Here is a 24,082-nt window from a genome sequence, read left to right as displayed (position 1 = left end):
ATCAAATGGAAACAAGACATGAAACGCAGGGTCTGATCCAAGGCCTTTATTGCAATGAAAAGTGCAAACAAACCCATTGTAAGGAATTAAAGAAAACCAGTAGGCATTATATACATGTTGAAAATGGTGATTAGCAAAAGAAACCTGGCATAGTGTTAATTTGGGGCACAACAAAAGGGGAAAAGGCACTTCCAAACCAAGAGGGATGAAGCATCCACTTGCCATTTTCAATACACACAGACATCAGACGCTCCTTCTTATATATTAATATTATGATAATGTAATGATAAATTTTAGAAATAGTCGTGGATTGGTTTTGAATGTTATGAATGGTCCCATTAGAAATCCCATGGCTTGTTGGATGTGAGTGAAGTACAATTCCCACCATCCCCTGTCAATGTCCCCAGAATCAACTGGTATTTTATGCTGATCGTGATAGATATGTATGTTAAGTTTGGTTTGGATCCATTTCTGGATGTGGGTGGACTCCAACTCGCATAATCCTTCGTCTTTGCCCTGCAAACTCCACCAATATTTTATGTTGGTTGCAATGAGTCTGTGTTGTTGTTGGAATTTAGACATCTCTCCGGAAAGTGTGGACTACAACTCCCACCATTCTCTGACAATCCCCCCCCCCCCCTAAATCCTGCAAGTGTTTTAAATTGAGTCATGATGTGTCTGGGTACCATGTTTGGTGCAACTAAATCAAGCAATGTAGGAGCCATCCCAATCATTACAAACAAACAAACAGTTTCACTTTTATAATATAGAAAGATAGATGGTTGGGATATAAATATCCAGAATGGAGCAGTTTCCCCAAAGTTTCTGCTTCAAAATCAAGTCTTAACGCAATGCCCTCTCCCCTTTTTAAGACTTTTGGAAGAATCCTAGCCAACCTTGTGATTCCCCCAAATCCACAGACCCTTTTAGACTTTTTCTCTCTAAGTTTCCGAACCAATGTCTCAGAGTAGTGTACAACTTGCCTGTGGACCTAATGCTACGTTGAGCCATAGACCTGAGTCTATTTTGCGACTCAGGGCAAGCATCACAATGGTTCCACCTTCCTCCAAGAATAAGACAACGTAGTGTAAATACGGCCAGCAAAGGGATGTTCAGTCATTTCCAGGATCTCCACAAAACATAATAAGGCATGTAAGAGTGACCCAGGTTTGGGCCAAAATGATAACGTTTTGGGGGAGTTTTCCCCCTTCAAACTTCATAATATGCCAGCCGACTTGAGATGATTTGATGGAACTCCGGCAGAGAGAAAGAAAGAGAGACGATCAACGTGCTGGCAATTCAGTCTTTATCCCAAAGCGAAGATGCTTGGTCCCATCATCCCCGGTCCAAAAGGATGTCAACCTTGTTCTAAGTTTTCGGCAGCTCGAACAGCCGAATAGGAAGTGGGTGCATTGGAAAGCTGGCGGCCGAAGAAGGAGGTGGTCCGGCGGGGTTTCACCCTCTTGATCTCTTTCCCTGCAGCAAAGGAGAAGGAGGAGGAGAATAATAATAAATGGAAATAGACCATCAAAAAGTAAGTGTTTTCACTGAATAAATGAATAACTTCCTTTATAGAAGGGGGAATTGATGACACAAGAAAGGTGATAAATTGTAAATTGAAAGGTGATATAATATTGTTGAACAATCATCAGTCAATGTGAACTTGTAAATGTTTAAACTGTGAGCATTAAAATCATTTGTGGGCAGGTGGAGCATTTAACATGAAGGGGAAAAATATAACAAGATATTATATTGCGGAAAACTTGGGATACAATTGAGATCACACTAGATTTAAAGAAAAAAATTGGGGTGATAAGATATGGTTAATTCGGGAGATCTTAAGATAATACTCTAAAAATTAATGTACAAAAATGATAAATGGAAATTTAATAGAAATGGGTATGAATATTATTTGTGGTTATCTATTAAATTTTAAGTACATTGGTTTATAGTAAACAGAAGCTGAAATGCAAGAAGAATAACTAAAATAAGTTTTATTTATTATACACTAGCTTGGGTACCTGGCGTTACCCGGGTTATTTGAAAAGGTCAAATTTTTAATTGTACAAAATGCATACAGTTGTGGGTTAACTACAACTCACATCATGCCAGGTTAACCCTGTGAAATCCCATCAGTATTTTGTTATGTTGGGCAAGTTAGCTCTAGATGCATCATTGGTAGGGTTCAGTGTTCTTACTGGCTGTAAACTACAACTCCCATTATGGTGAGTCAGTCCCCTCAAATTCCTCAAATATAGATTAGACATATATTATATACAAAAAGTATATGTATTAGTTGGATACTTGCCTCTGCTTGATGGGAGGGGGTTATTGGTTTGTATGTTTTTTTATTTCACTATTTTATTTAAAAAGGGGGATAGAGATTAGTTGTTGGTCTGTGTTGGTAGGGATGGATGGGGGAATTATGGGGTGAGATCTTGTGTGGTTCTTGTTTTAAGAGTTTAAAAAATGATGGGAATGTACTAGGGAAGACACCTCAAAACGCAAACTCATTTGGGGCCAGACTCACCCTCCTCAACGTAGTCAATGGTTGCAAGGTGCTGGATGCGGCTGCAAATCACGCTGTTCTGCCGCTGCAGTTTGTGAGTCCGCCGGTCAAAGGGGGGGTTCCGGGCTTCAGAGGAGGGAGGGGCTTCCCGGGGAGCAGATTCCGGATCCTGCCCCTCCAGAGATGAGTTCAGCTCGATACAATACTCGATCAAACTGCTCATGAGTTCAGCCTGAAAAGGAAGGAAGGAAGGACTGCGAAATCGTATATCTCTCCCCCCCATTATTGAAATTGGTGTCCCTCTAATGCTGGACTACAACTCTCATGAGAAATAGCTAGGGATGATGGGGTTTGCAGTCTAGTCTGTAACTCTTCCTCAGACTCCCTCTATTATTCGTTCCGTTTGGGGGTCATAGAATCATATAATATGTTCTATATAGGTTGAGCATCCTTTATCCTAAGTCCTTGTGACCAAAGATGTCAGATTTTGGAATATTTATATTTGCATCTCCATATATCATGAGAGTGAGTAGATCAACATATATCATGCAAATGTGAGTAGATCAATAGGTACTGCTTTGGCAGGTGCTCTGTGCAGTCATGCTGGCCACGTGACCTAGGAGGCGTTTATGGACAACACCGGCTCTTCTGCTTAGAAATGGAGATGAGCACCATCCCCCAGAGTCAGACTTGACTAGACTTAATATTTTATTTATTTATATTATTTATTATTAAACTTATATACCGCTACTCCCGGTTTGGCTCGGAGTGGTTTACAAAAATAGATTAAAACAATACACTTGGCTTTAAAATAACAATAAAAACAATAAAAGCAACAATAAAAGCAACAATAAAAACAGACATAGCCCCGAGTCTTTCACCCATTGAACGCTTGTCGGAAGAGCAAGGTTTTGCAGGCTTTCCGAAAGGCAAGTAAGTCTCGGGTGGCTATCAAGGGGAAACCTTTACCTTTACCAATATCATTAGATAGCTTAGAAATGGGACCCAAATTTAAACATATGAATAGGTGAAGGTAATTCTGTACACCATGTTTTATTAATATTTTTAATAATAAAGCAAGCCACCTTTCCAAGTAAGCTCAGCAGAAGACACATCTAGACAAACACATGCTCTAAAATTCCACAAATCAGCTGTGTTTTCCTATTATGCCTGAACCAGGAACTTTGGGTTAAAAGGGCTTCCAAAAACACTATGATGTGAAACCAAAGGTTGAAACCAGCTTCTGGATCCTACCTGCTTTGAGTAGACCTTGAGCAGCTTGTTGACCGGCGTGCCTTCATTCTCCCCATCAAACTCCAGCCACAAAATGTGCTCCTCTTCGCTTGGAAAGGTGTGATCCCAAGAGAGTTCCTGGAACCGCAGGCCCAGCAAGACGTGCTGTCAAAGAGAGACAGATGGGATTTTGAAAACAAAAACAAAAAAACAAACCTCTCCAGCAATGTCTAGATCCTTTGGTGGGACTCTTCTGGGAAGAGACAACTTGTGCTTGTCCAAAGCTACCTTTTCTTTGCTGTCGATGATGTAGACGCCTTCCAAGCTGATAGCAACAGTTACGGCTTTGCGTCCACCCCGATGAAGGAGGCCTTGGGCCGGCTTGTCAATTTCCCCAGAGAAAAAGGCACACCTGGAAGAGGCAATGGAGAGAAAAGTCAGCAGGAATGGTGAGACGAGGAAAATCCTGCCTGGCAATGGATTCAGGCTCCAGGAAAAGAGAATCTGCCTGAATATTATGAAGAACTCATTGGGAGTTGTTCAACGGTGGAACATGTCGCACGGGAGCCCATTAGAAGTGCTATCTCTGGAGTTATTTCAACAGAAGCCAGGTGCATGGCAGAAGGGTTGAGACTGTATGATGATAGTTAAATTCCTAGCATTCAGAGTCCTTTGTGATCTTGTTCTGAGGAGGGTTTTAAGTAGAGGCTGGATGGCCATCTGTCAGGAGGGCTTTGATGGCATCTTCCTACCTGGCAGAATGGGATTGGATTGAATGGTTCTTGGGGTCCCTTCCAACTCAATGACTCTATCTAAAATGCTTGGGGCTGGAAGTGTTTTATAGCCACGTCAAAACACATTTTCCTATTTTTAAAATACCCAAGCTACAATATTGTATTTTAAATTCAGCCCCATGTTCCCTGGTAGGGCCAGAGCACCTACCCATAGTAAGGCAGGAGGTGGCATTTCTGCAAATAGGCCCGGTAGAGCTGGCGCAATGCGGCACGGTCTTCGCAAGCACTGTCTTCCTCTGGAACCCTTTGGAAAGCTCGAAGAAGGCCCTGTTCGTCGGCAGGCAGTCGAGTGGCCCCACGTTTCCAAAGAGCGGAGAGGAGGCCGTGGCCCCGTCGGCAAAGATGGGAAGGCAAGAAGGAGTCCAGCCGCTCTCTAGATGAGGAAAAAACATCAATTTCAATAAAGTGGAGAGCTGGATTGGTTCAAATCCTCGATTATGACAATCCACCTTGACGGGGACACTCTCTCTCAGCCTCAGAGGAAACCCTTTCTGAACAAGCCTCACCAGAAAAACTTTGTGATAGATCTGCCATAGGTGAGGTATGATATAAAGTAATTGGACACCATTTTCACCGCCATGGCTCAATGCTATGGAATTGTGGGAGTTGTAATATGGTGAGGCACCAGCATTCTAGAGAAGGCAAAACTACAGCTGCATAGAGCCACGGCGGTTCAATTGGTGTAAAACTGCATTAATCCTACATTGTAGAGACACTTCTTATCAAACTTGGCATGCAGATATTGCCCTCTGTGAGTGTCTGCCTCAATGCTTACTTTAAGAAGCAGGCCGTGTGCTGCTTGGGGTCGAAGGGGCCCAGGTTGATGCGGCAGATCAAGGCCCCCAGCTCTTCGCAGTCAGACAAATCCCACGGGTAGCGCCCTTCCAGGATGTTGTACTTGGCCTCTTCGAACAAGAGCCGCAGGACGTCCTCATCTTGGATCTTGAAAGAGGAGAAAGAACCCACAAACTGAATCAAAGCCCAAGGAAGAAAGGTCTGCTTTGGATTTGGAGGTGCGCATAGCTGTCCCCCTCTTTGGACCATCCCTCCCTAAATCTCACCAGGGCTCACCTGCACTTCTTTCCTTTTTGGGAAAAAGATATCCCGTCGGAACTGGAGAGATGGCTCGTCTGGAAGTGAGAAGAGGCAGTATCTCAAACTTGTGGCTTCCACAACAGGGAGTCCAGCAAGCTCCAACACAGAAAGGAACAAAGGATGGCCAGAATGTGGCCTGCCAAGGGTCAGAAGGTCTGAGAGCCGAAACGGGGCTCACTAAGTGCCAAGAGTCGGAATGGGGCCTATTGAGAAGCTTCCCGGAAACCCTCCCTGGGTCCTTGCCACCTCAAAGTGGACCCCAACGGCAGGGACCAGATTAGCATTCCTGATTGTTTTGAGCAATGTCCTCTCACTAGGAATGATTGCCGTTCTGGAAGTTGGAAACCTAAGATCCCTCTTGCACCAACCCAGCCTCCAGAACAGCTCTGCGGAGCCCCAAAAATGGAAGGAGAAGGCCGATGGCATTGAGGGGCCATGAACAAATGTAGCTCACGTCCTCACCTTCGAGGATGTCATCCGCAGAGCAGCTAGTGAAGCGGAACAGGAGGTCCTGCCATTGACGACAGAGTTTGTACGGCTGGTGCTTTGGCTTCAGCTGCAGCTCTGCAAGACAGAGAGAAAAGAGAAGTCAAGGAAAATAACCAAGAGAGCAAGGGTGCATCTGCACCATGGAATCAACAGCGCTTTCACTTTAGCCATCTTTAGCCATCCCAGGATTCCTTGCCACTGAGCCAGAATAGTTTCGAATAGTGTCAAACTGCATTCCAAGGATGGAGAGACCTCCAAGGAGCATCAATACGATGAAGTGTTCAGGGATTGTTTGGAAAGTCCTTACCAAGAACGGGAGAGACCAGCCACAGGGCAAAGATCTCCTGCGCATCCTCTGGGAGCTGCAAGGTTTCCGACACTATGCGGTGCAACTCCTGTGCCGTGACGGAGGAGAGGTTGTCCACCGTTAAGCGCACTACCGTGTCATCGACGAGGTATACCAGGACGTCATGATCTGTGGGGAAAAGTGAAAAGGATCATCCACCCACCTAGCCATCTTTCCATTCTTATTTCATTCTCATTGAGCTGGAAGGAGCCCCTCTTCCCAGTTATGGGCCTTCTCTGCCATCATTAGCCCCTTTCCACTCACTTCGGGGTCCGGCTGAGGAGATGCTGCTCCGTTGAGACTGGTCCTCCGGGTTTTGGGGCACCGATAGCCTGTCCCCCTCCATCTGCAAAGACAATACAATCGCAAGGGCTTTAAGAATACATCCTCCCCGTTTCATATTTGCGGTTTCGACTATTGGCAGATTCAATGAATAAATCCTCACCTCTCTAGGTCTTGCATTATGGCCAGTTTTCGCCATATACAGTAGAGCAGGGGTCCTCAAACTTTTAAAGCAGAGGGCCGATCCACAATCCTTCAGACTGTGGAGGGGCCAAATTATCATTTGAAAAAAAACCCGAACAAATTCTTATGCACACTGCACATGTCTTATTTGTAGTGCAAAAGAACAACAACAATAAGAGAACAATACAATATTTAAAAATGAAAAGAATTGTAACCAACATAAACCTATCAGAAGTGTGGGCCTGCTTCTGGCCAATGAGATAGTCAAGTTAATTAGGATTGTAGTTGTGTGCCTTCAAGTCATTTCAGACTTTGGGCGAGCCTAAGTCTAAAATTATTTATTTATTCATTTACTACATTTATTTATTACATTTATATCCCGCCCTTCTCACCCCAAAGGGGACTCAGAGCATATATATATATATTATATTATTAGCATAGCACAATATCAGTATTATATATTACTATATTGAACTATACCACTATACTGTAATATTATATGTAATATATAACATATAATTAATATTATTATATGGTATTAGTAGTAGTATTATATTGTATAATATTATAATATTATCAATATTATATCTATATACAATATATTATATTATTAAAAATTATATAAAATATTATATTATAAAACTGAGGGTGGGGGCCAGGTAAATGACCTTGGAGGGCCCCATCCGGCCCCCAGGCCTTAGTTTGGGGACCCCTGCAGTAGAGTCTCACTCATCCAAGTTAAACAGGCTGGCAGAAGCTTGGATAAGTGAATATCTTGGATAATAAGGAGGGATTAAGGAAAAGCCTATTAAACATCAAGTTAGGTTATGATTTTACAAATTAAGCACCAAAACGTCATGTTATACAACAAATTTGACAGAAAAAGTAGTTCAATACACAGTAATGTTATGTTGTAATTACTGTATTTACGAATTTAGCACCAAAATATTATGATATATTGAAAACATTGACTACAAAAATGGCTTGGATAATCGAGAAGCTTGGATAAGTGAGACTCTACTGTATTTCAATTTCCAGCAGAAGTTGAGCTGGGAGACCTAGAGATGTTCTCTGGTGAAAAAATTGATTTCAAATGATTTGTTCCTTTTCAACAGAAAGGAGGAAACCATGAAAATGAACAAAATCGGGCTACCAGTATTTAAAAACTCTAAAATCAGGACAGTAAATAAAGAACAACTCTCAGAAAACAGGGGAATTTCAGACAGCAAACAATCAGGGCTGGCTAACACCTCCCAACAGCAGGAATCAGCCAGGCCTTGAAGCTGCAAGGCTTTTCAATGCTAATCAAGGTGATTAATGGCAACATTCACACTTTCCTCCAACAGACGAGTTCTTTCTCCCACCCTGGACCTTCCACAGATCTATAAACCCCACTTGCTTTGTTTCCAGCAGACCTCACAACCTCTGAGGATGCCTGCCATAGATGTGGGCGAAACGTCAGGAGAGAATGCTTCAGGAACATGACCAGGCAGCCCGGAAAACTCACAGCAACCCAGATTTAAAATATTTTTTTCTTTTTGAGGATTTGTGGTGGCAATTATTTTCTAATCGCTGGGGTTCAAGTGTCAGAATAAATTCAAACTAAATGAGAGGTAAGGAGGAGGCGTGGCCAAAAGAGGGGCGTGACTCAGGTTCCCAGGTGGGCAAGACCCAGGTGAGAAGGAAGAGGACTGTTTATAAGGAAAGGGGGAGCAATACCAAAAATTAATTGAGGGGGTGGAGCCTGATAGAGTGGCCCAGACCATATTTAATTCAATAGAGGGGTGAAGCATCCAAGCCTTGCTTACCTGCCCGCTTTCCTTTTCCCTTCCCAGCAGGAAAAAGTTCTGCAGTTCCTCCTTGGCCAGTGCCCCACCCAATCCGTTGCCTACGTCATCCCCTTCCGACCATTTGATTGGCTGCTCCTTGGGTTTTGTTTCTTTTTTCTCCTCCCACTTTTATGTACTGGAATTTCACAGAAGGGGAGGGGGAGTGTGTGGGCCATCCCAGTGACGTCACAGAGGGAGGTGTCACAGGGAGAATATAGTTATTTCCCCTTTACTGTCATAAAATAGGAAACTGTATCTATTCCCTCGCTATAAAGTTGCAAACTATAATCCAGAGATAGAAAATTACAAACTTATTCTATGGATATAAAGTTGCAAACTCTTTATTCTACGGATTTAAAGTTTCAAACTCTATCCCTTTATGACTCCAATTACAGTAGAGTCTCACTAATCCAAGCCTCGCTTATCCAAGCCTCTGGATAATCCAAGCCATTTTTGGAGTCAATGTTTTCAATATATCGTGATATTTTGGTGCTAAATTCGTTAATACAGTAATTACTACATAGCATTACTGCGTATTGAACTACTTTTTCTGTCAAATTTGTTGTATAACATGATGTTTTGGTGCTTAATTTGTAAAATCATAACCTAATTTGATGTTTAATAGGCTTTTCCTTAATCCCTCCTTATTATCCAAGATATTCGCTTAACCAAGCTTCTGCCGGCCCATTTAGCTTGGATAAGTGAGACTCTACTGTAATAAATTTGTCTGGCTTTAGCTGTCATGACTCCACGCTATGGACTCCTGGGATCTGTAGTTTGCTGTGGGCCTGAACTCTCTGATGGTCCGTCTCCACTGTATAGTTAATGCAGTTTGACACCAATTTAACTGCCAGGCTCAATGCTATGGGGCAGTGGTTCTCAACCTGTGGGTCCCCAGATGTTTTGGCCTCCAACTCCCAGAAATCCTATCAGCTGGTAAACTGGCTGGGATTTCTGGGAGTTGTAGGCCAAAATACCTGGGGACACACAGGTTGAGAACCACTGTATATATGTGTGTATGTATACACATATATACATACATACCTATATACATATATAATATAATTTACAATAATATATAATATTATAATATATTGTATATGCATATAATATTAATAATATTATTTTCTAATACAATATAGGAGCCCCGGTGGTGAAGTGCGTTAAAGCGCTGAGCTTTTGAACTTTCAGACCGAAAGGTCCCAGGTTCAAATCCCCGGAGCGGCTTGAGCGCCCGCTGTTAGCTCCAGCTCCTGCCAACCTAGCAGTTCAAAAACATGCAAAATGTGAGTAGATCAATAAGTGCCGCTCCAGCGGGAAGGTAACGGCGCTCCATGCAGTCATGCCAGCCACATGATCTTGGAGGTGTCTACGGACAACGCCGGCTCTTCGGCTTAGAAATGGAGATGAGCACCAACCTCCAGAGTCAGACATGACTGGACTTAACGTCAGGGGAAACCTTTACCTTTACCTAATACAATATAATACTAATAATACAATATAATAATGTTAATTATATATTATATATTACATGTAACATTAATAATAATATTACAATATATTGATATAGTACAATATAGTAATTTATTGCCAGTATTGTGCTATGCTAATAATATAATATTATAATATAATGGGGCCCCTGGTGGCACAGTGTGTTAAAGCGCTGAGCTGCTGAACTTGTGGACCAAAAGGTCCCAGGTTCAAATCCCGGGAGCGAAATGAGTGCCCGCTGTTAGCCCCAGCTCCTGCCAACCTGGCAGTTCAAAAACATGCAAATGTGAGTAGATCAATAGGTACCGCTCTGGCGGGAAGGTAACGGCACGCCATGCAGTCATGCCGGCCACATGACCTTGGAGGTGTCTACGGACAACGCCGGCTCTTCAGCTTAGAAATGGAGATGAGCACCAACCCCCAGAGTCGGTCACGACTGGACTTAACGTCAGGGGAAAACCTTTACCTTTACTAATAATATAATATTGTATGTAAATTTAATTTGTAAGCTGCTCTGAGTCCTCTTTGGGGTGAGAAGGGCAGGATATAAATGTATTAAATAAATAAATAATAAATAATACTATGGGAGAAACCATTCCGAATGCATATTTCCCAGTTCTTCCCACTCACAGAAAGCAAACATCTCCTCTCAGTTTAATGGGGAAACTGGTTCTGCTTCCTCTGGTTGAACCTCCAGTTCCAGTAGCAGCCAGCCTGCAATACTTCTCAAATTAACACCTTTTACTACTTTCCTCCCTGCTTTTCCAGAGTAATGTAGAAACATTAGAAATAGGTCATTCCTTGCCAGCAGGCTATTAGTTGCAAAGACAGTAAAGGAAAAGAAATTGAGGAGGAAAAGAGCAGTGCAAGACCCCGATTCACCAGGTTTGATACAAATGAAAGGCACACATACAGGATGTACGATCCACTGCTTGAAAGCAGTCCATTTGAAAAGGCATGTGGGTTAGCAGAGCACAAGCCAAGAGTGTGATGCAGCAGCGAACAAGGCTAATGTGATTCCATAGGAGGAGAGTGTCTACATTTTGGAGTTTAGGAGTTTGGTACCGTCTGTGCGCAGATGACACACAACTCTACTACTCTATTCCACCCTCCCCAGAGAGATTAGGCTAGCCCCCACACTGTTCTGTAGGGGCTTGAAAGACCTGGCTGTTCAAACAAGACTTTGAGAACACCTAGTCCCTATCTGAATTGTTATGCAGCCTTGCACTTCATCCCATGCCCTTGTCCCATGGTTACAGCTTTGCAATTATCCCATTCCCTGCTTGATCGTTTACAGCCTGGCCACATTTACATCAGTTTACCACCACCAGTTGATGAGCGCTGTTTTAATTGAGTTTTTAAGTTGTCGTTTAATATGTCTATATGTTTTATTCAACTGTATTTTTAAATTGTGTTTTCTTTTCTTTTCTGTTTTTGGCACCTTGTTCCATGTGTACGTCGCCCCGAGTCCCTTCGGGGAGATGGTGGTGGTATACAATAATAAAATAATTATTATTATTGTATGACACAGCAAACAAGATAGATATGTTGGATTTCGTTTCACAAAATCACAATTCGAACACTTCCCAAGTGTCTAGGACTGTGTGATGTATTTATTATTATTATTATTATTATTATTATTATTATTATTATTATTATTATTATTTTATGACACAGCAAACAAGATAGACATGCTGGATTTCGTATCACAAAATCACAAGTCGAACACTTCCCAAGTGTCTAGGACTGTGTGATGTATTTTTTATTATTATTATTATTATTATTATTATTATTATTATTATTTTATGACACAGCAAACAAGATAGATATGCTGGATTTCGTTTCACAAAATCACAAGTCGAACACTTCCCAAGTGTCTAGGATTGTGTGATGTATTTTCGGATGATGTGCGCAGATCCCAGTAGGGTGGCCTTTTGCAGTTGGCAGATCATAATTTTGTCAATGTCTATTGTTTCCAAATGCCGGCTGAGATCTTTTGGCACGGCACCCAATGTGCCGATCACCACCGGGACCACCTGCACTTCTGCCAGAGTCTTTGAAGTTCAGTCTTGAGGTCCTGATAGTGACTGAGTTTTTCCTGTTGTTTTTCGTCAACGCGACTGTCACCTGGGATGGCAACATCCATGATCCAAACCTTTTTCTTTTCCACAACTGTGATGTCTGGTGTGTTGTGTTCCAGAACTTTGTCAGTCTGGATTCGGAAGTCCCACAGTATCTTTGCGTGCTCATTTTCCAATACTTTTGCAGGTTTGTGATCCCACCAGTTCTTTGCTGCTGGCAGGTGGTACTTGAGGCATAAGTTCCAATGAATCATTTGGGCCACATGGTTGCCCATAGTTGTTCCTCTGTTTGTAGTCTGTGCGATTTTCTTACAGCAGCTGAGAATATGATCAATGGAAATTATTATTATTATTATTATTATTATTATTATTATTATTATTATTATTATTATTATTATTCCTTCGAGGGAAATGTTGGCAGCAATGATACAATCCTATACCACCACAGGACCTTTCATAGTAAGCTTGCACCTAAACAAGTAGTTATTAGCCATTGACACTACAAAAGATATGTTCAGTATGGCTCATGTCCACATTCTTTGGAACCCTTAAAAGGAGATTTTCAGAATGGGTTCCCAGCCCCACCTTTCTGGTGCCTTAGCAGATCGCATCTTTCCAACTGGCCAGAAAGTTAATAAATAAAAAAGGGCAGAAGAATGTGAGAAGGATTAAAGATTAAGGCAGCCCAGTTGGGACAGTGACTTTGACCTGCTCTTTTCCTAAAGAGCCAACCACAATGTCTGGTGTTGAATTTGCTGCCGGCTGGGTTTCGGGTGAGGATTTCCCTTGAAAAAACCTTTGCTTTCCGCCTTTTAAATCCATAGGGTTTTCAGTGTGTGAGAGGCAAAACTCTGCTATGGCTCAATGCTATGGTATCCTAGGAGTTGTAGGTTTCTCCAGGCCTTGAGCCTTCTCTGACAAAGCCTTGAGCCTCAGCTTTGATTCTGGATGGGGATGATGGTAACTCGATTGCCCTAGAGTGAATCTAAATTTTAAATTTCTTTCTGCAGGAGCAGCGGGGTTGATTCTGGGGCACCCCATCGACACAGTAAAGGTGATTTCCTAATGAAATGGAAATTGGAGGTGGAGCCAAACTGTCCCAGCCTTGTGGTGCACCTACATGGTGGAATTAACCCACTTTTCCTTTTCCTCAGGTGCGTTTGCAAACACAGGTTGGCTACCGGAACATCCTGGACTGTGTGGTGAAGACCTACCGCCATGAAACGGTTTGCTCTTTTGGGTTTTGGGGGCCTTTGGATCCACAAAATCCAGACTTAGGAGGGCATGTATTATGCTGCCTGAGGCCGAAGCCAAAAAGACTCCTGACTATTTCCTATAATACTAGTGTCCCTTGGTTAACAAAGCAAACATGGGCACTGTCAGCTGAAATTGAAGTAAGCTGAGGATAAAGAAGGCAGAGGAGACGTTCAAAAAGCGGAGGAAAATATGGGAAGGCAGAGGGAGTTGTAGTCTAAAAAGAGTCACTTCCCACTATTGTCCCCCCACAGGTTCCCAAACTTTCAGTGTTTTGGACTCCAGTTCCCAGAGGCATCTGTCATTTCAGCCAGGAGTCAGGAATTTGGGAGCTGAAGTTCCAAACATCTGGAGGATCAAGGTCTGGGAACAATATGATTGTTTGTTCTTCCTTTGCAGTTCCGGGGCTTCTTCAAAGGGATGAGCTTTCCGTTGCTCACCGTGGCCGCAGGAAACTCTGTCATGTTCGGGGTTTACAGCAATGCCCTGCTTTACCTCTCTGGTACCCCGCTCCTAGATCGCCACTCCAGCCCCCCCAGTTATCTCCATATCTTTATGGCTGGCGGAATGTCCGGCATTGCACAGGTAAGGATGCATTAAGGCATTCCCAAGCTTTTTTTGACCAGAGGCCACTTTGACCAGGGACCGCTCTGTGAAATGTTGTATTTTCATACTGAATCTTTGCAATAAGAATGACAGCTCCTCCTTTCTCCTTCTCCCCTTCCTCCTCTTCTCCTTTCTTCCCTGGGCCTCCATTTTTTTTTCTTTTTTGCGATACAGGCTTTGTTCTTGGCCCCGGTGGATCTTGTCAAAGTCCGGCTCCAGAACCAGACCCACATCCACAACCCCAAAGCAGTCCAGCCGCGTTACCGGGGTCCGATTCACTGTGCTGTCTGTATCCTCCGTGAAGAAGGCCTCCGAGGCTTATTCCGCGGTGGAATGGCACTCGTGCTGCGCGACACCCCTACCCTGGCAGTCTACTTTGCCACCTATACTGCACTGTGCCGGGGGTTGACCACTGAAGGCCAGGAACCAGGTGAGGACCAATTTGACCCTTTTTTGCCCTTCAGGCCACATCCCATAATGCACTCTTCTGTCTCAAAGGGAAACTGGGGGCCCAGTATTAAGCATGGGTCTCCCTCTCTTTCCCCCGCAGGCCCTGCAGCTGTCCTTGTTGCTGGTGGCCTTGCAGGGACTGCCTCCTGGGCACTGGCCACCCCGATGGACGTGGTCAAGGCCCGCTTGCAGATGGACGGGGTGAAGCGGGTGGAATACCGGGGGATCATGGACTGCTTCCTCATCAGCTTCCGGAGGGAAGGTGCTCGGGTTTTCCTTCGGGGCCTCACCCTCAACAGCCTCCGTGCTTTTCCTGTCAACGCTGTTACTTTTCTGACCTATGAGAACCTCCTCAAACTCCTCTGTTGACTTGGGGTATGGCCATGTTCCAGAAGCATTATCTCCTGACGTTTCACCCATATCTATGGCAAGCATCCTCAGAGGTTGTGAGCTCTTTTGGAAACTGGGCAAGTGGGATTTATATATCTGTGGAATGATGTCCAGGGTGGGAGAAAGAACTCTTGTCTGTTGGAGGCCATTGGCCACCTTGATTAACAATGAATAGCAATCACGGTCCACTAACATTTCCCAACACAGGATTCCCCCAGGCAGGAAGCAGCCAGGCCTTGAAGCTGCGAGTCTATTCAATGCTAATCAAAGTGGCCAATGGCAACATTCACACTTGCCTCAAACAGACAGAAGTTCTTTCTCCCACCCTGGACTTTTCACAGATATATAAACCCCCCTTGCCCAGTTTCCAACAAACCTCACAACCTCTGAGGATACCTTCCATAGATGTGGGTGAAACGTCAGGATAGAATGCTTCTGGAACATGGCTAGACAGAAAGGTGGAAAACTCACAGCAACCTATTTACAGTTTTGGGCATGATTGCAGTTGGTGTTTCTGCCCACCTGGTGGCAGTAGAGGACAGGAAAAGGAAGTTACATATTTTGGTCAGACATTTCCTGCCTTCTTCATGTGTAGGAGGACAATTCCCACAGCCCTTGACCATACAGGTAGGGTTGATGAGGATTGTAGTCAGTGATATCTGGACAGTATCAGATTGGGAAGGAAAATGTTGCTCTTAGGAATTTCTAGACCATCAGCTGGCCTATAGACATAGCTGGTGATGGAGTGGAAGGGAGGAAACATTCAGATGTCCTCCCATGGCACTCCAATTTTGGAACTGCCTCCCCTTGGAGACCCAGTTGGTGCCAGTTCTGGTTTCCCTTAGGACTCAAGCGAGAATGGGGTTGGACTAGATGTTCTTTGGGATCCCTTCCAACAGTGCATTGAGTCCCCTTTGGGGGAGATAAAGTGGGGTATACGTAAAAGTAAAGGTTTTCCCCTGACATTAAGTCCAGTCATGCCCGACTCTGGGGGCTGGTGCTCATCTGCATTTCTAAGCTGAAGAGCTGGCATTGTCCGTAGACACCTCCAAGGTCATGTGGCCAGCATGACTGCATTGAGTGCCATTACCTTCCCGCCGAAGCGGTACCTATTGTGGGGTATGTATAAAAATATATAATTAAAGTGGGGTATAAACAAATATAATAAATAACTCTAGGATGCTGTGCCTCTAGGATTCTCTGGTCCACAATGATAGGCAACTTATCTTAGGCCGGTCTTCCTCCTCCAAAGGTGCAAAGGGCTTCTCTTCCCCCTGGACTCTGGGCTCCCTTCCTTCCTGCTTTTTTCTCCTTTTCCCTTTCCCCTCTCCTCCTGTCAGCCATTTAATTATAAACCTCCCCTTGGATGCCGTTGCCGGAGACTGTTGTTTAAACACGCCTGACAGCTTGGCAGATCTGAAACTCAAAAGAGAGAAAGAGGGGAGGGAAGAGGCAGGCATCAAAGGGGATTGGGAGAAAATGCCTTCAGACAGGGTTGGTTTGTCTGCCTTGTTGGGAAAACAAGATCAAATGATCCCTCCTTCCCTTTATTTTTTTGGTTGCAAAATATGACATCTTTCCAGAGAGGGAAACTGAGGCACAGAGGGGAGAAGGAAAGAGAGCCATTGGCAAAGCAGCCCATTAATTGGCCATATTGAAAATGAGTTGTTTTGTAAACCATTCTACCTTGCATCTCTTCCTGGAGCTATAAAAATGGCCCATCATCACCACCCCAATTTGGGAAAGTTAGAAACAATCTATGGTATAAAAGAAGGGTAGAGGATAACTTAGCTGCAAATATATGGTGTTTTGTCACCTGCTTGAACAATTTCCTGCTTCACCCCGAGGTCTAGAAACTTGTCCTGCTTTGTTCTCATCCTTGTAAGCCAAGGATTTCAGATTGAGTCAGATGACAGAAGAGAGAAATACATGAGTCCTTCCAAAAGCGGCCGTTATGCAGCATTCTAGATCTTTTGGGACTGCAATGATCATTGTTCATGTTAGTCTTATTAGAGCTCAAGCCGGACGTGAGCCAAGAGTGTGCTGTGGCAGCGAAAAAGGCCAATGCAATTCTAGGAGGAGATAGGAGGATAACGCAACCTGCGCTGTGTAGCAGAACCCGTGGAAAAGCAGCCCTAGATCCACACAAAATGATCAAAACGGCATCACCTTTTTAATGAATTATTAGAGTCATTTTCATGCAAACCCGTGTCTTCGTTTTTCTCGGAAAGGTCTAATTGGCCTTCCTCATCTCCCTTGAGTTTTTGTTCACCTTCTCAATGGCTACAAAGGAAGCGCGGGCCCAGGGAACCTGTCCGCCTGGCACCAATTGAAGCCTTTGCCTCGTTCCAAGTCTTTCTTCTTCATAGGGCTGAAAGGGCACATCCGAGCTGCCAACGTATCCTACAATGCTTTGGGTCACAAGGTCTTTTTACCTTCAAAGCCTGTCTTGTCCCAGAGTTCGACAAATTGGAAAAACCCAGCAGCTTTAGATTTAAATGTCCGTCTCCTTGCAAAAGATCTTGAAAGTCTATTTTGCAGGAATGGAGCCAAAGCACAGAAGGTCCCTGGTTCAAATCCAAAGATCTCGGACTGAAAGAACCGGAGAGGTATTGGTCATTAGGGCTTGGCCCCGGATTTCCAACTTTATGGCAGGTTTCTTTCTGGAGAAAGGTTTGAGTGCAAATTCCTACACAATGGGCAAGGATTCACAATATCAGGATGATGCCCCACCAAACTACATCTCCTGGGATCCAGCTATTGCATTTTCAAGTGATGCGAAACTGCATTAAATTCCATGGAATAGATGTGGAACATCAGCCTGGTCTAAATGGATTTGTTCCAGTTCCAATCCTCGCGTCTGTCTGTGCTTTCAGAGGACGCCTGGCAACTGTTCAACGCCATCTTGGAGAGGACTCTAAATCCCACCCTCCCTGCACTAATCACATCGGAGTTCATTTGCATGCAAATGGAGCCTGGCTTTTATTTTCTCCCCTGTCTTTTATCTCAAAACGGCTGGTGAGGTGGCAGGAGTTTGCCAAGCTCCCGATTCGACATCATCGAAAAGCAAAGCTTCAGTGCTTTGAGCCTGATCTCAGCCTTACCTTGCGTTTGGGGCTGGGAAAAGAATTGCTGCAGTCTTTCTCTCCTGTGAATACTTAATGCTGCTGGAATTCTATGCAAAGCACCTGAATAAATATAAAATAAATTTACATAATAAATCCTGCTTCGGTGTCTGCGTGTGTTTGCCCCATAAGAGATATAGCATTCAGGGGGCTGTTTTCGTCTCTCCTTTGCCAAAATGCCTTTTTGCAAAAAAAAGAGAGAGGCCCAACCCTAACCCACGGCTATGCAATGGCAGGAAGCGAGGCCTGGCCTACTTCTGCCTCCCTGCAAAGCCTCTGCCGATGACGGCTTGAGCTAAAATTGGCTCAGAATGGGAGCCATGTGCCGCACTTACCTGGGGGCCAAGCAGCCAAAGGAAAGGGATGTCCTATTACTCTATAGAAGATCCCTTGTTCAAATCCCAGTCTGTGGACACCATCCAAGCCCTCCTGACAGATGGCCGGATATCCACCAGATTCCAAGTAGGCAGCATATTCCATATGGACCATCGTATTGCTCTGGGAGGTCTGGAGAAGCTTGTTTTCTTAGGTCCTCCAATATGACTCTATTCAACCTGTGCTGCTAGAGGACATTAGAAATGCCTCTAATTTTCTTTAGGAATCTCTCCAACAGAACTCGAAAACACATTAATCCACAAGGAAACATCCCTGCAAAAGTCAGATTTGAAAATGTGAATCAAACTCCACAAAAATGAAGATGTCGGGGCTGGAGTCCAATTTATCCTGTATATTGCATCACACTTACCTGCTTCTTCATAAAATAGCAAAAGCACTGGCACCAAGGGGACCCGTTTTTGGAAAGGCTCTAAAGCTCTCAGTGTTTTTGCAAAGCTTAATGGTGACATTTTTTTGAACCCAGGACTCCTGATTCTTCGCTCCTCTTCTTTCTTCTCATCCGAAAGATCTCTCTGAAGATGGAGGCCGTGTCCCTTTGGAAACCAGAGGGGATTTATGGGGCCCGTCAAACGTCAAGAAACGGAGTTGTGACAACCTCCCATCTCTTTTCTGCTGATTGACAGCAGATGGTGAACTCCTCAGCCAAGTGTGTTTACACCGAGTGGGAGGCAATGGATGGCGCTGGAGACAGTCGAAACGTCTGGGCATTCCCTCCCCTCCCATTGAGGCCTTGCAACGTTTAATCAAAATCTTCAGGCATTTCCCTACTGGATGGGATTGGGTTTCCCAGTGAAACCGAGAGAATCCTTTGCCCTAAAGCAAAGCTCAATGGCAAGTGGCAGTAGACAAGGCAGCAAAGGCCAGCCTGGTTCCAAACAACCATCCTCTGCAATCTAAAACAAGACATCTTTTTACTTACTTTAATCTAGACACAATACTATTGATGCAACCTAGAACTGCATTGGCCTTTTTTGCTATTGCATCACACTCATGGCTCATGTTTAGTTTGTGGTCTGCTAAGATGCCTAGATCCCTTTCCCATGGACTGTTTTCAAATCAAGTGTCCCTCATCCTCTATTGGTGCATTTCATTTTTGAACGCTATACATTTTCCCCTGTTAAAGTCCATTTAACAGGCTCCGGTGGTGCAGCAGGTTAAAATGCTGAGCTGCTGAATTTGCTGGCCGAACGGTCAGCAGTTCAAATCCGGGGAGTGGAGCGAGCTCCAGCTTCTGCTAACCTATTATTATTATTATTCATTTATTTCTCACATTTATATCCCGCCCTTCTCACCCGAAGGGACTCAGGGTGGCTTACAATAATGGCAGCAATTTGATGCCCATATAATATCAATATAAAACAATATATAATGTCAATATAAAACAGTTAAAACTATTAAAATACATTATAAATTACAAATATAAATTTCAAACCTAGCAGTTTGAAAACATGCAAATGTGAGTAGATCACTAGGTACTGCTCTGGTGGGAAGGTAACACTGGCGCGCCATGCAGTCATGCCAGCCACATGACCTTGGAGGAGTCTATGGACAACGCCGGCTCTTCGGCTTAGAAATGGAGATGAGCACCAACCCCCAGAGTGTGAGTAGATCAATAGGTACTGCTCCTGCTGGAAGGTAACACTGGTGCACCATGCAGTCATGCCGGCCACATGACTTTGAAGGTGTCTATGGACAACGCCGGCTCTTCAGCTTAGAAATGGAGATGAGCACCAACCCCCAGAGTCAGACACAACTGGACTTAATGTCAGGGGAAAACCTTTACCTTTACTAAAGTCCATTTTGTTAGCGTTGGCCCCATCTCTCCAACCTGTTGAGGTCTTTTGGATTCTGATCCAATGAGAAGAGGAATCCCAGCTGGGAATGATGACACTCCTTTTCTTCAGGGGAAACAAAAATTAAAATTCCAGCTGCTGCCGGTGCCCTTGTTAATTCAGGTGTCACACTCGGATCCAGCCAGACGCCTCCAGGAGAGCTTCTGCTCTTCAGCCAGCCCCAAATTGTCTGCTCTGGCTTTATCTAAAATGGCAGGGCTGTTTTCGGCACGTCTCAGTGCACTCCGAGCCCTTGATGTTTGGGCGCCTGGAGCGAGTGGCAGCCGATGCCCGCCAAGGCTTTGGGGGCACAAAGGTGGGAGGATGCACACCGCCTTTGTACGTATTATATGTGCAAATCCCTAGCCTCCTTTCCCCCTGCAACATCTCGGTGGGAAAAATACAAGCTATCAAGAATGGTTGGACTGCAGTTCCCACATTCCTCACCTTTGGCTGTGTTTCCTGATGCCAATGCATGCTCCCCAGTTGTCCCAATCTTGATTCCTTCTCTGTCATTCCACTTTCTCAGCGGTTTCTCTCCCCACCTCTGGTTTTCTTCCATTGCTCAAAGTGCAAAAGGAGGCCGGGATTTACTGTTACAGTTCCTTGCGGTTACCTTTGACTTATGGAGATTTCACAGTTTTCTTAGGCAAGAAGTGGTTTTGCCCATTGCTTCCTCTGAAACAAAACCCCCAGTAAAGGCTTTATCAGTGGTGATCTCCCATCCAAAGACTAATCTTGGATTGGGGGGGGGGGGGGTCAGACAGGATCTGATGCTTTGATATTCAGGGGGTCCTTCCAATCCTTGTCGTTGTTTGGAGACTATGCATTTCATAGGGTTTCCTTCGGCAAGCAATATTTAGAGAGTTGCTGTGAATTTTCCAGGCTGTATGGCCATGTTCCAGAAGCATTCCTTCCTGATATTTCACTCACATCTATGACAGTCATCCTCAGAGGTTGTGAAGTCTGCTGGAAACTAGGCAAGTGGGGTTTATATTATTACTGTATATGCATGTATTTAACTAAGTTTCTGTGGGATCACTACTTGTGTATGTGTGTGTTAAGGGAAAAACACCTGGTCAATTACAACTCATAGATGAATAATTAGAACAATCAAGGCTAACAAGCTTGAACCACTCCCTGAATGGGGTATAACTTTGGGAAATGTTTGTAATGTCTTTTGGGGACTTACTGATTACTTGCTGAGAACCTACTATGAAGATGCATGAGTTTAATGCAAGGAACTTTATGACTGGATAAGTCTGGACAGGACTGCATGCAGTTTGTTTTTCAACAAACCCGTAACATATATGTCTGTGAAATGTCCAGGGTGGGAGAAATAACTCTTGTCTGCTCGAGACAAGTGGGAATGTTGCAATTGGCCATTTGCGCTATCTGTTGCCCAGCCTTTATATAGCTTGCTCATGCCCATTTTAGAATCTTGGCTTTTGTTGATTGTGGAATCTGGTCTGATGGAGCTCCAATGTAATCTGTATTACTCTGTAATGCTTATTCTGTTTTATTTTGGTTGCTGTGTTTTATGATACCCCCTTTCATGTGTTTTATTGATTGTGTTATTTTATTTTATTGATTGTGGCGCAGTGTGTTAAAGCATTGAGCTGTTGAACTTGTGGACCAAATGGTCACAGGTTCGAACCTGGGGAGTGGAGTGAGCACCCGCTGTTGGCTCCAGCTTCTGCCAACCTAGCAGTTTGAAAACATGCAAATGTGAGTAGATCAATAGGTACTGCTCCGGTGGGAAGGTAACGGCGCTCTATGCAGTCATGCCAGTGGCCACATGACCTTGGAGGTGTCTATGGATAACGCCGGCTCTTCGGCTTAGAAATGGAGATGAGCACCAACCCCGAGAGTCAGACACAACTGGACTTAATGTCAGGGGAAAAGTTTTACCTTTATTAAAACATCTGGGGACCCACAGGTTGAGAAATACTGATCTACACTCCAGAATTCATTCCATTTGATTCTATTTAACAGCCATAGCTCAATGTTATGACATCCTGGGAGTTGTAGTCAGCAAGCAACTGTGGGAAAGATGAGGAAAAGGCCCCGGAGACAGCCACCCTCTCCTACTTGGCCATTCAGGTAGACTGCTGCGGAAAGAGGAGGCTCCACCAAATGAACTAAAGCATTCTTAGGTGTTTCAACAGAGTATTTTAATTCTTGCATTGGCGTGGAGTCGCAATTATCAATTTTCTTTCTTCGTACAAATTAAAAGCTGAGTGGAAGGGACGGCAGCAGCAGCATCTTTGCAGCCGCATAATCGCTTCATTACATTGTCAGATGTTTGCGGTAATTCAGGTTCTCCTTCTTACGGGAGGAAAATTAATGCATTTCAAAACAATCAAATTACTCCCATTAGGATTTTTTTTAAAGCGACTGAAGGTTTTAAAGGTAAAAGCAAGAGAAGGAAACCTAATCAAACCAAGCTGGAGCTTAGACAGATTTTTCTTCTCTCCCATTTTTTTCCGGCAAAGCAAATGACTTCCAAGCTGCCTTTATCCCGTGTGTCTTTGATGTGGGAATTATTGACAACTTTCTGTGTGGGTCTATCTCCCCAACACTGGCAACAAAGAGCATTTTTATCTTGTTAATTGGAAAAAAGTTTTAACCCTTTTGGAAGTGAGAAACTTTTGCTGGAGCTGGATTTTTATGGAGGGGGAGACAGAAATTTGTGTAACAGAGGAGCATATGTCTCCATAATGCCAGGGTACATCTACACCAGGCATGGGCAAACTTTGCCTGTGCATGATCTACACAGTTGAATTAATGCCATGGGATCCTGGGCATTGTAGTTTACATTGCACAAAAAAGCTCAAGACATCCTTAAACAAGAACTCCAGAGACTCCGTAGTCTTGAGCCATGGCAGTTCAGCTGTGATGCTGGGAGTTGCAGTCTGGCCCCAAGCTTTTGGCCTTTTCGGCTCCTTACCTTTGCAACAAAATAAAAAGGGAAATTAAAAAAAAAAACAGAGAGGAAGCCATCCAACATTTATTACACGGAGCTGTGCACCGCATTTAGCAAAGGCCTGGAGTGAAATTTGCTTAAGCCCCTTGAAATCAAGGGGCTTAAGCGGCCGTGACTCTGTGTTGCACATTTTCCTTATCCTCGGCCCATCCTTTGGAGTGACATTTTCCCCATTAAAACATGCTGGGGTGTGTCTACACTGGAAAATGAATGCGGGTTGACACCACTTTGACTGCCATGGTTCAAGGGTATTAAGTCCTGGGAGTTATAGGGCACTTCCAGACTGGCCCTATATCCCAGGATCTGATCCCAGGTTCTTTGTTTATGCCAGATTATCTGATAGTGTAGACTCATATAATCTAGTTTAAAGCAGAAAACCTGGGATCAGATCCTGGGATATAGGGCTTGTCTGGGAGAGCCCATAGTTTGATGGGGCTGCTGTACTGTTTGCTAGAGGCTAAAAATCACACACAACTACAACTCCAAGGATTACATTGTAGTAAAAGTGGTGTCAAACTGGATCAATTTGATAGTGTAGACCAGGGGTCCCCAAACTAAGGCCCGGGGGCCGGATGCGGCCCTCCGAGGTCATTTATCTGGCCCCCGCCCTCAGTTTTATAATATAATATATTGTATATACATATAATATTACTAATAATATTACAGTATAGTGGTATAGTTCAATAAAGTAATATATAATGCTAATATTGT

General features: G+C 44.0%; 3 protein-coding genes across 8 annotated transcripts in view; 1 reads left to right on the top strand and 2 right to left on the bottom strand.

The window, feature by feature from the left end:
• slc25a45 (solute carrier family 25 member 45) overlaps positions 1-24,082 on the top strand; it is a 49,048-nt gene that overhangs the window by 7,134 nt on the left and 17,832 nt on the right. The window contains exons 1-6 of one of the 6 annotated variants that reach the window (XM_003229083.4): positions 11,905-13,105; positions 13,343-13,386; positions 13,487-13,558; positions 13,986-14,171; positions 14,367-14,622; positions 14,743-15,405. In XM_003229083.4, coding sequence (XP_003229131.2) covers positions 13,069-13,105; positions 13,343-13,386; positions 13,487-13,558; positions 13,986-14,171; positions 14,367-14,622; positions 14,743-15,011 — 864 coding nt within the window. In that variant the 5' untranslated portion in view covers positions 11,905-13,068 and the 3' untranslated portion in view covers positions 15,012-15,405. Of the gene's footprint in view, positions 1-1,482; positions 1,535-11,880; positions 13,106-13,342; positions 13,559-13,985; positions 14,172-14,366; positions 14,623-14,742; positions 15,406-24,082 lie in introns of those variants that run through there. The other 5 variants (XM_016998362.2, XM_008123027.3, XM_008123026.3 and 2 more) reach the window with 5 other exon arrangements.
• On the bottom strand, positions 32-8,994 carry frmd8 (FERM domain containing 8). The gene is made up of 11 exons (XM_008123025.2): positions 8,740-8,994; positions 6,731-6,812; positions 6,428-6,595; positions 6,094-6,195; positions 5,608-5,666; positions 5,312-5,478; positions 4,685-4,909; positions 4,031-4,154; positions 3,764-3,907; positions 2,531-2,741; positions 32-1,476 (listed from the first exon to the last, which is right to left on the bottom strand). Exons 2-11 carry the CDS (start codon positions 6,810-6,812, stop codon positions 1,358-1,360), a joined length of 1,401 nt encoding a protein of 466 aa, XP_008121232.1. The 5' UTR covers positions 8,740-8,994; the 3' UTR covers positions 32-1,357.
• Positions 22,279-24,082, bottom strand: part of nrxn2 (neurexin 2) — a 540,133-nt gene continuing 538,329 nt past the window's right edge. Inside the window, exon 23 of the mRNA XM_062965405.1 lies at positions 22,279-23,335. Within this exon, the coding sequence (XP_062821475.1) occupies positions 23,157-23,335 (179 nt within the window). The 3' untranslated portion in view covers positions 22,279-23,156. The remainder of the gene's footprint in view (positions 23,336-24,082) is intronic.

Source organism: Anolis carolinensis, unplaced genomic scaffold (assembly GCF_035594765.1).
Source record: "Anolis carolinensis isolate JA03-04 unplaced genomic scaffold, rAnoCar3.1.pri scaffold_14, whole genome shotgun sequence".
NCBI lineage: Eukaryota > Metazoa > Chordata > Lepidosauria > Squamata > Dactyloidae > Anolis > Anolis carolinensis.
The sequence above is the reverse complement of the archived record's forward strand: the minus strand, read 5'-3'. Positions and strand labels throughout refer to the sequence as shown.